The sequence below is a fragment of the Gadus macrocephalus genome, chromosome 3, assembly GCF_031168955.1.
Source record: "Gadus macrocephalus chromosome 3, ASM3116895v1".
Classification (NCBI taxonomy): domain Eukaryota; kingdom Metazoa; phylum Chordata; class Actinopteri; order Gadiformes; family Gadidae; genus Gadus; species Gadus macrocephalus.
The window spans coordinates 21,095,446-21,107,139 of record NC_082384.1 but is presented as its reverse complement, the minus strand read 5'-3'; the positions used below and the strand labels follow the sequence as shown (position 1 = coordinate 21,107,139).

General features: G+C 49.6%; 1 protein-coding gene across 1 annotated transcript; it reads right to left on the bottom strand.

Moving 5' to 3' along the window:
• Positions 1-774: 774 nt before the first annotated feature.
• card14 (caspase recruitment domain family, member 14) lies at positions 775-11,674 on the bottom strand. The gene is made up of 8 exons (XM_060046499.1): positions 11,423-11,674; positions 10,832-10,969; positions 7,943-8,268; positions 7,403-7,561; positions 6,269-6,388; positions 2,956-3,081; positions 2,280-2,432; positions 775-1,872 (listed from the first exon to the last, which is right to left on the bottom strand). Exons 1-8 carry the CDS (start codon positions 11,634-11,636, stop codon positions 1,540-1,542), a joined length of 1,569 nt encoding a protein of 522 aa, XP_059902482.1. The 5' UTR covers positions 11,637-11,674; the 3' UTR covers positions 775-1,539.
• Positions 11,675-11,694: the final 20 nt, after the last annotated feature.

Sequence of the window (11,694 nt, the reverse complement as noted above, 5' to 3'; positions counted from 1 at the left end):
CGGCCCAAATTGGTGGGCGCTATCCTGGTAATTTCTTCTGCGTGAGAAATACGAAGTGTGGCGTGTGAGCGTGTGCATGGGTTGAATTCATGGCCCAGGAATCTCCCACTTCCGGCTTCCATGAAAGAGAACCAATCTAATTCACACAATAGCGTTCATGCAAATCTAGCACCAAAGGTTAATTTAAGGAAGTTCTCTCCAGTCACGCTGAAAGGAGTTCGCTAGTAGTAGCGCTTTAATTTGCAGCGTCAGAGAATTCTGAGAAATCTGAATGCTGACTAAATTCTCAGAATTCTGACGCTACAAATTATTGCGCGCTACGACCAGTGAACTACTTTAAAAAAAACTCGACATCGCGACCAGGCGACAAATGACTGGTGAGAACCTTCTTAAATGAACCTTTAATGCTGGATTTAATTATCAGAATTCGGATTTTATCCAAGTATTCTGACTTTATTATCAGAATTCTGAATTTTATCTCACAATTCAGACTTTATTTGCCTATTCGATTTCTGAATTAAAATTCTTGTGATGAATAATCTACATTTGTACAGTCGATGTGCAGCACTTTAATTCCCGTCAACTTTTTTTTCCTAACACCAGCACTTCCACAACTATGCCCATGTTCCTGACTGCTATATACAAAACTATTTATAGCGCATCTATTTTGCGGCTGGGTAGTGATAGTCGCCCTAAATGCAGCTTTAATGTGGGCTCTGATTCTGAATAAATGCCGCTGCTGAACTGTGTGAATAAATAAAGGGAACTGAAATCTAAAGAAGACACGTGGTTTTGATGTACCGGTGAATTCCAGCTGAAAGTGGAACATTGCTGCCATCATGGGAAATGAATGTAGCCTAGGCCTATTGTAAGTAGCTTTCAATTCCTTGTTCTTTTGTTGAACATATCCCCCACTAGATTCCTCCACCCCCACACAGATTTTGTCCTGTAGAAACCTATATAGTGGAAACCGATATGCCCTCTCAACAACAAAATGTTTGAGTCACTTCTATGGAAGTAAAACTGTGCCATCGGATTTTGAAAATAAAAAGCCATTGAACTCTAAACACTGAATATTTATGCATTGAAATAACGTATCTGGATTTGAAATGAACTCCTATTCAGCTTTTTTTTCAATGTTAAAAATTCAAAATCAAATATTCAACGTTGAAACTGGAATCACAAATTGGATTAAGAATACAGATATTAATCAGACATTTAAAAGGGCGATTTCCTTGACATTTGCATTTCCATTTCCCCGCTGCTTTTCCTTTTCCTATTAGCTATTCGATTTGCTTAGTCATTTAGCTTCTCCTTTTAGCCTATCCATTTAGCCTTTCCGTGACACATTGGGCCTTGCAAAAAAAAACAACGCAAATTAGCCATGGGATGTTACAAGCTCTCTGATTGGCTAAAGAGCCGCACCTGCCTAAACACTGTTTAAATGCGGCTGACATATATCTTATCTTCTTAAAAGGGTCTTCTTGGCGCCTAAACAGTGTGCATTTTGCATTTTTTTTTTTTGCAAGGCCCAAAGTGTCAAGTGTAAGTGTAGTTTTTTTTTTTAGATAGATAGATGGACGGACGGACGGACGGACGGACGGACGGACGGACGGACGGACGGACGGACGGACGGACGGACGGACGGACGGACGGACGGACGGACGGACGGACGGACGGACGGACGGACGGACGGACGGACGGACGGACAGACAGACAGACAGACAGACAGACAGACAGACAACACACCTCAGAGTTGAAGAAGGGGTAGTCCGTGGGGTCGAGGGCCGTCGTGCGGCGGAGGGGGCGCCGGGGGGGGGTCCCGCTGGAGTCCTCACTGCTGGAGCCCAGGCTGTCCCAGGAGCCCCCCGACTACACACACACACACACACACACACACACACACACACACACACACACACACACACACACACACACACACACACACACACACACACACAGACACCCAGCGACAAACATTAACACATGCACGCACACGTTCACACACATTTACGCACATGCACACACACACACACACACACGCGCCAACACACGCACACCCACCCACCCGAATTCACACAAACACACACGCACACACAAGCCCACACACGCACACAAGCCCACACACAAGCCCCCCCCCCCCCCCCCCCCACCCACACACACACACACACACACACACACACGCACACACACTTTATGTACATGTGGGACGATCCCTTATTCAGTATATGCCTCTAAACATATTAAAGTTATTCGAAGTGAATGAGTGAGTGAGTTACATGGGCGGAGTAAAGGCAGATGGTGGTGGGGGTCCGGGCCCCCTGGCAGGAGAACAGCCTCTCCTGGAGCTCCACTATCTGGGAGCGCAGGGTGTCCTTGTCGGCCAGGCTGCGGCTGATCTGGGCCTGGGCCTCGTCCCGGGACGCGTACGCCTGGGGAGGAAGGGTACAGGAAGGGGTGAACACCGCTCATGGTACCTCCGTCGCTGCATTAGCTTATAATGAGGATCAAGACACAGGTACACACACACACACACACACACACACACATACCTACACGCACACACACACTCATACATGCACACACACTCACTCATACACACAAACACTGGTCAACACACGCACGCACATAAGCATGAATACACACACATACACACACAAACACAGGTCAACATACATCTATACACACACACACGTACTCAGAGAGAAGAGGAGAAAATGTTGAGGAAAAGCCATGTTAATTTGTTATATATGTTCATACATTCCAAATCTTGGTCATTTGTAATACATGTTAATATATTCCAATTCATGTTAATTTGGAATACATAAACCAACCCTAAATTTCCCTTCCGCACCATTAACCCAAGCTTAACAATAATAAACACAAAAATGTAGTTGTTAAAAACACAATTTCCCAGTGCCCATGTTACTGCCATTGTAGGAGTGCAAACCTCACCTGGTCTCTCTCGTCCTGTAGCTCTCTCATCTGGCCCTGGATCACGGAGCTCTTCTCCTTGAACATGTCACAGTCCAAGGTGAGCTGCTTCACCTGCAGTGCCAGCCGCTCCTTCTGGTCCAGGGACTGGAGGGAGAACACACCACCCTTTGAACCCTGGGATCATTCTGGGACTTGTAGTTTTCGGTGCACCATTTATATTTAAATCTACATTTAGCGTATTTAGCAGACGCTTTTATCCAAAGCGATTTACACTAAGTACATTTGTCAGAAGAAGGTGAAACAATCTATCGCTGTCAGTACGGTAAGGATGTTCATAGAACCACGTGCCAAGCACCAATAATTGCGAGGTTAACCCGTTCCCTGGATACAACAAAGAAAGCTAGGATAAGATGCTACACATAAGATGCTAGCTTTAGTCGACCCCCCAGTCGTCTTAAGATTGACCCTTGACCCTGACCCCAGACTCTGAAACGCGGGAGAATATGAGACAAATATGAGCAGAGAGTATGGGAAAAATAAACAAGGAACAAATATTGCATGAAAATCAAACAGAAAGGGGTGATATGAGGACTTAATTGTGTCAGTAGAGGATAGGTTATCTAGAGAAAGAGATACGTTTGTATGGGAGAGCCGCTTGTACTCATGTGTTCTTATCTCAAGCTGATCTCACGCCTGGGGACTGGAGAGGGAAAGAAAGGAGAAACAGGTGTGACAACAGGTACTGCACCCTTTATCAGCATCTGCTTATCCGACCGCAGCCGCGGTCGGATGTGGCGGGGGTTCCCCGATCTATCTAGGGCATGAGATTGGCAGTGGGGAGGTAGAGGAGGAGGAGGAACAGGAAGTGGAGGTAGAGGAGGAGGAGGAACAGGAAGTGGAGGTAGAGGAGGAGGAGGAGGAGTAGAAGGAGGTAGAGGAGGAACAGGAAGTGGAGGTAGAGGAGGAGGAGGAACAGGAAGTGGAGGTAGAGGAGGAGGAGGAGGAACAGGGAGTGGAGGTAGAGGAGGAGGAGGAGGAGGAGTAGAAGGAGGAAGAGGAGGAGGAACAGGGAGTGGAGGTAGAGGAGGAGGAGGAGGAACAGGGAGTAGAGGTAGAGGAGGAGGAGGAGGAGGAACAGGAAGTGGAGGTAGAGGAGGAGGAGGAAGAGAAGGAGGAACAGGAAGTGGAGGTAGAGGAGGAGGAGGAGGAAGAGGAGGAGGAACAGGAAGTGGAGGTAGAGGAGGAGGAGGAGGAGGAAGAGAAGGAGGAGGAGGAAGTGGAGGTAGAGGAGGAGGAAGTGGAGGTAGAGGAGGAGGAGGAGGAGGAACAGGAAGTGGAGGTAGAGGAGGAGGAGGAACAGGAAGTGGAGGTAGAGGAGGAGGAGGAGGAGGAAGAGAAGGAGGAACAGGAAGTGGAGGAACAGGAAGTGGAGGTAGAGGAGGAGGAGGAGTAGAAGGAGGTAGAGGAGGAGGAGGAACAGGAAGTGGAGGTAGAGGAGGAGGAGGAACAGGAAGTGGAGGTAGAGGAGGAGGAGGAGGAACAGGGAGTGGAGGTAGAGTAGGAGGAGGAGGAGGAGGAAGTGGAGGTAGAGGAGGAGGAGGAGGAACAGGAAGTGGAGGTGGAGGAGGAGGAGGAAGAGAAGGAGGAACAGGAAGTGGAGGTAGAGGAGGAGGAGGAACAGGAAGTGGAGGTAGAGGAGGAGGAGGAACAGGAAGTGGAGGTAGAGGAGGAGGAGGAAGAGAAGGAGGAACAGGAAGTGGAGGTAGAGGAGGAGGAGGAGGAACAGGAGGAGGAACAGGAAGTGGAGGTAGAGGAGGAGGAGGAGGAGGAGTAGAAGGAGGAAGAGGAGGAGGAACAGGAAGTGGAGGTAGAGGAGGAGGAGGAGGAACAGGAAGTGGAGGTAGAGGAGGAGGAGGAGGAGGAGGAGGAAGTGGAGGTAGAGGAGGAGGAGGAACAGGAAGTGGAGGTAGAGGAGGAGGAGGAGGAACAGGAAGTGGAGGTAGAGGAGGAGGAAGAGAAGGAGGAACAGGAAGTGGAGGTAGAGGAGGAGGAGGAGGAACAGGAAGTGGCGGTAGAGGAGGAGGAGGAGGAGGAACAGGAAGTGGAGGTAGAGGAGGAGGAGGAGGAGGAAGAGAAGGAGGGACAGGAAGTGGAGGTAGAGGAGGAGGAGGAGGAAGAGAAGGAGGGACAGGAAGTGGAGGTAGAGGAGGAGGAAGTGGAGGTAGAGGAGGAGGAGGAGGAGGAACAGGAAGTGGAGGAAGAGGAGGAGGAGGAGGAACAGGAAGTGGAGGTAGAGGAGGAGGAGGAACAGGAAGTGGAGGTAGAGGAGGAGGAGGAGGAAGAGAAGGAGGAACAGGAAGTGGAGGTAGAGGAGGAGGAGGAAGAGGAGGAGGAACAGGAAGTGGAGGTAGAGGAGGAGGAGGAACAGGAAGTGGAGGTAGAGGAGGAGGAGGAACAGGAAGTGGAGGTAGAGGAGGAGGAGGAAGAGAAGGAGGAACAGGAAGTGGAGGTAGAGGAGGAGGAGGAGGAACAGGAGGAGGAACAGGAAGTGGAGGTAGAGGAGGAGGAGGAGGAGGAGTAGAAGGAGGAAGAGGAGGAGGAACAGGAAGTGGAGGTAGAGGAGGAGGAGGAGGAACAGGAAGTGGAGGTAGAGGAGGAGGAGGAGGAGGAACAGGAAGTGGAGGTAGAGGAGGAGGAGGAGGAGGAGGAAGTGGAGGTAGAGGAGGAGGAGGAACAGGAAGTGGAGGTAGAGGAGGAGGAGGAGGAACAGGAAGTGGAGGTAGAGGAGGAGGAAGAGAAGGAGGAACAGGAAGTGGAGGTAGAGGAGGAGGAGGAGGAACAGGAAGTGGCGGTAGAGGAGGAGGAGGAGGAGGAACAGGAAGTGGAGGTAGAGGAGGAGGAGGAGGAGGAAGAGAAGGAGGGACAGGAAGTGGAGGTAGAGGAGGAGGAGGAGGAAGAGAAGGAGGGACAGGAAGTGGAGGTAGAGGAGGAGGAAGTGGAGGTAGAGGAGGAGGAGGAGGAGGAACAGGAAGTGGAGGAAGAGGAGGAGGAGGAGGAACAGGAAGTGGAGGTAGAGGAGGAGGAGGAACAGGAAGTGGAGGTAGAGGAGGAGGAGGAGGAAGAGAAGGAGGAACAGGAAGTGGAGGTAGAGGAGGAGGAGGAAGAGGAGGAGGAACAGGAAGTGGAGGTAGAGGAGGAGGAGGAGGAGGAGGTGATGTGGGGGAAGGAGGAGGAGGAAGAGGAGGAGGAGGTGGAGGTAGAGTAGGAGGGGGAGGAGGAGGAGGAGGCGTGGGTGGTGGAGGAGGAGGAGGGCTGGGGTCTGAGTCCTCACCTCTTCCTTCTCTCGGAGCAGCCGTTCGTTCTCGTCCCTGTAGCTCCTCAGCTGCTCTACCAGCTCCGTGCGTCCGTCCCGGGCCTCAGCCAGGTCCTGGGCCAGGATGTCCTCATGGGCCTGGGGGATGGAGCGCTAGTTAGCTACGCTGTTAGCATCTGTTTAGCAATATGTCCTGGGTAAATCAATGCAAATGTAAATGGACTGCATTTATACAGCGCTTTTCTAACCATTGGCCACCCAAAGCGCTTTACAATATTGCGTCACATTCACCGTTCACGCACCGACGGCGGAGTCGGCCACGCAGGGCGACAGCCAGCTCGTCTGGACCAGTAAGGGTTAGGTGCCTTGCTTAAGGACACCTCGATACTCAGCTAGGAAGAGCCGGGGATCGAACCAGCAACCTTCAGCTATTGTTACTAGGTTAGAACCCTAGTAACAATATCACATAAATTATATAACCTTAATCACTTCATCGCTACGTAAATGAATAAGCCTTTGTTTCATGTATCCATTGAAGTGTTGAGCAACGCACTTGCAATATATTTTTGGATGTGTGTTTGTTTTCTGGGTACGAGACAGCTCCTGTTCCGTCCCCTACTGAAAGGTGATAGGTTGGCAACCACTTGCATTGTCATTGTTGTCAAGAGTGTTACTGCCACACTCCATGGCTATTGATCACACCGTTATTGGGTCAAATATTTGTGTTTCTCCAGACCATTTCCTACTTTCTAACGCAGTGTATTAATGAGACACTTCAGCTGCTCTGAGGCCAGCCATAGCTCCTCACACCTGGATGTTTACCTGGAGGAACCATGTACACACACTGTTTCTCTGGAGATGCTGACTGTGTGTGTGTGTGTGTGTGTGTGTGTGTGTGTGTGTGTGTGTGTGTGTGTGTGTGTGTGTGTGTGTGCGTGTGCGTGTGTGTGCATGTGCGTGTGTGTGTGCGTGCGAGTGCTTTTAGCTGGAAGTTTGGAACCAGACTTTAAAAATGTTGTCAAAAATAACAGAAATGTTCAGAAACTCCTTATGAGACCCAAATTATAAAATGATTCCAGTCAAGCACATTCACAGTTTTAACATTCAACCCATTTTGTCATAGAGCAGAAGCCCAGATGGGAGGTTCCTCACCGGGCTGAACTTCTCCACCATCATGATGTCCCTGCGCAGCGCGCTGAGCTCCTCGCGCAGCTGCTGGGTCTCTGCCGGCGAGGCACACTTCAGCGAGCGCCGCTTCTGGTAGTCCGTCTCAGCCTGCGCCTTCTGCAGCTCCGTCTGCAGCTGGTACACCTGTAGGCCGCACCGAACACGAGCCAGCAGACAGCCAGACCGACAGGCGGACAGGCGGATTATTAAAAATTAGTATTTTTTCACATCACATATTCCCATTCGCCCTCATAGTCTGCGCTTGTTTATCAAACTCTGAGGATGTAATTAAGAAGGCTTTTTTTTTTTCTATTTTAAATATTACAATTACGATTAAAAAAAAAAGTTCAGTAAAGTTTTAAGCTTACAATTTTTTTAAGATCCCTTAAGATTTTTACATTTTTTAAGTTAATTTTTTTTACAATTTTAAATTGAAAACTAGGAATTAAAATGGAAATTAAAATGTTACATTTTAAAATTTGACTATTTGCCCAAATCATGCATGTCTAACTTGTCTATCCCGACCTGCAGGGTGAGGTCCCGGCTCCGGATGTTCACGGCCAACTTCTCCTCGATGGCGGCGGTGTGGCGCACGTACAGGTCGCACCGCTCGTCCTTCAGCTTGGTGAGCTCGCGGTTCGCCGCCGCCAGCTGCCGCCGCATGTGCTCGTTCTCCAAGCGGAAGCGGCGGGATTTCTCCTCCGCCTCCGTCATCAGGTCCATCTCCGCCTGCAGGGCGGCGCAGCGTCCACCCTGCCGGCCCGCCTCGTTGCGCGCCTCCTGGAGTTCCTTCTGCATGCCCGTCACTGCCCGCACCAGGTACTCTGTCAGCTCTGAGTACTTGATCAGGCCTGGCGAGCGGAGAGCAGAGAGACATGGTCGTTAACCCTACATGCCCACTACCTCCGTCAGTCAACGGACGTGGGAAGGCGTGGCTGACTGACGCCTCGTGCCCACTGCACCGTCAGTCAACGGACGTGGGAAGGCGTGGCTGACGGATGGGGGAGTAGTCTTTGCAGAGGCATCCGTCAGCCAATCAAATCGCTTCGCCGGGTTCTTCCCGCTTCTTCCTGCTTGTTGCGATGCAAGATTACCCGCTTTCCCGCTTTCCAGTATCGTCAGAGCCCGAGTCGCGTCACAGTGTTTAAATTTGCATACGCGATCTGATTGGATGACGGAACCGTCGCTGCCGAAAAAGTTGAACATTTTTCAACTTTCTGACGGTGGCGAACGCTCCAAACGAACGGACGGATCCACAATGCATTGCGCGTCCGTCCCCATTCAAAGTCAATGGGCAACGGACAACTGACGGAGGTAGTGGGCACGGGGCGTGATGGGGGAGTAGTCTTTGCAGATGCATCCGTCAGCCAATCAAATCGCTTCGCCGGGTTCTTCCCGCTTCTTCCTGCTTGTTGCGATGCAAGATGACCCGCTTTCCCGCTTTCCAGTATCGTCAGAGCCCGAGTTGCGTCACAGGGCTTAAATTTGCATACGCGATCTGATTGGATGACGGATCCGTCGCTGCCGAAAAAGTTGAACATTTTTTAACTTTCTGACGGAGCCAAAGGCTCCAACGGAACGGACGGATCCACAATGCATTGCGCGTCCGTCCCCATTCAAAGTCAATGGGGATCAGTCAACGGACGGAGGTAGTGGGCACGGGGCAACACAGTCTTCAGACAAGTAGGTAGCAGGCACGGCGTTATTATGGGTGGGCCTGACGGACCTAGGACCACCCACTGTTCAACAGGCCCACCCAAAACTTTTCTTCCAAAAAATAAAAATAAAGGTTAATATATTTTAATCATTATTATTAGGTTTTTTTAAAGGCTTCTGAAATGATTTATTTTTGCAATTTAGGAAACTTTGTTGATATTGATGCTTGATCCGATTTGCATTAAAGGGCTGTTATCTTCGTGGATGACCGTGAAATACATTTGAATGCATCTTCTTTGCATAATAAGCCAAGCTCAGTATGTTCCTTGCGTGCCAAGCCGCGACCAAACCGGCTTGGTAGTGTAAAAAGGCCTAAGGAGAGATCGCGGATAGGTCCGTCCTATGCACGGACATTTTTCACAATGCAACAAAATATTGAAAGAACATCAAGCTATTCAAATCTCCGTATGCACGGACAATATAACAGTATATTAGTCAGTCATTTATATTAGGTTAGACAGGGATTTGATAACGTTTTTAATTTAAGGACCACCCGCAATTGTTCTGGCCCATCCACAACTGGAATTCAGGCGCTGTGCCTGGTAGGTAGTAGTTAATAATCAGGTAGTAGTTTATGATTATTGTATGATTTAATCAAAGGGGTCGGGATTAAACAAGTGTATGCTTCTTCCCACTCCTTTTCAAATGTGTTGAGAAAAAAAAAGGAAAAATAGAGCCTGGTTTTGTTTCCTTCATTTGATGACATGTTTCCTGCATATTTGAAATACAATTTTCAAATCAAATCGAGAAACAAGTCAAGTGGACTTTGTTGTCGGACCGACCACGCAACAGGTAACAAAGAGGACCGAAATTGCGTTTCCCAATACTCCAAATGTGCTATTAATATATTAACCACACAAATTATAACATGTAACGCAATAACATAGCAACATAACACCATAATATAGTAACATAACAACAAGTGTGATAAGGGGTTCAACGGGGTGAGTTGGGTTTGTGCCTGCGTCGGAAAGCCGCCGCAGGGTCTGGACGGCAGCGGGCGCCGATGTCTGCGACATGCAGTGCACCTCGCTAAGACATTAACCACAGGTGAGGCTGGGGAACACCCTTCTTGTCTTTCTTGCTGCATTCATGATTAGTTTAGGATGCCTGCGTGCATGTCAATTTGTACGACAACTCATTTACAACCTTAGAACAGCGACAACTTTTGCGTCTATTTATTTTTTCTTTTGTATTTTTACCCTCTGTTTTCCACTGCTGCTGGGCTGTTGTAACAAAGGAATTTCCCTCTGGGGTATTAATACAGTTTTTAACTATCCATCTATCAGTCTATCTTCACTTTAGGAAAATCACTGATTCAGTATCTTATGTGTGTTTACACACTTTGGGGACCTTTTGATGACTTTTGTCAACTTCCTGCTACTTTATCGTCTTTCCAACTGTGTGTCCACTTTGGACAACCTACGTCGACCTTTGCTGAACGATGGCGACCTTCGTGACTTTTGTTGACTTTTTGCACACTACAATCACGGACGCAGAAACCCTGGATGCAAAGTGCGGAGTAAGGACCCATGCCGTACCTAGGGCGGCTATTCAGTCGCAGAAGCATAGTTCCGGCTCAACCCTGCCTCTGTGGAGCCCTCCCCCCCCCCCCCCCCCCGTGCAGTGAGAGGACACCTCGCACACAGTTGCAACAACAACACAGAGGCCGGGATTTAAGGACGCTTTATCACGCACCGCTGAATTTGGATGGCTCTGTGCTGGGCTTCTGCCCGGTGACCTGGGTGTAGAGACAGGGGTAGTGGATCATCAGACTCTCCAGCAGGGCCACGCCACCGTTCCTCCCTTGAGTCCTCAGAAGGTCCAGCATGTAACCTGAGAGGGAGAACATCACGACAGCGATCAGGCGTCACAGAACACGACAGAGGCTCCGTTAGGAAAGGTCCTCGCTGGAATGACTTGCGCCCGGTCGAAGCGGGAGATTAAATTGTCGATAAGTCAACAGAGGTCAGCGCTCTGGAATGTGATGTGTCCGAGTGGAGAGGGAAACTCTCGTACGCAATGTTACGATTAGGAACAGGCATTCCAACTATGTACACTCTATCTAAAGATGCAAATGCTATAAGCACACCACAACATTCAACAATTTTAGTCTGATTATTAATTAGTTAGAATAACAGTCCGTCGACATCTATGAACGTTAGGAAGTAAAGACATGGGATCAGATCCCAGCGGTCGCACAGTACACGAGACACTAACGTCAGACGCACAGGCACCAGCAGAACACGACACCAGAAAACAAAAGCTGATGAGTGTCTCAAGGCTCACTGGTTCTCATGGAGCGGTTGTGGAGGTTGTGGCAGGAGAGGATCTCGTCTTCGTCCAGCTCGCTCAACACCCTGGCCTGCCTCAGGTAGGGGATCAGCATGCATGGCCGGACCCCCAGGGAGATCCGATGCCTGTGGTCGTTGATCAGTTCCCAAAGTCCCTCCTCGTCCAGCTCCTTCAGGTCCGTACCCCTGATCACACACTCGCCCGCCATGCCGAGGGACACGCAACACGCGTTTGTGTGTGCGTTTGTGTGAGTGTCGTGTGTGTGT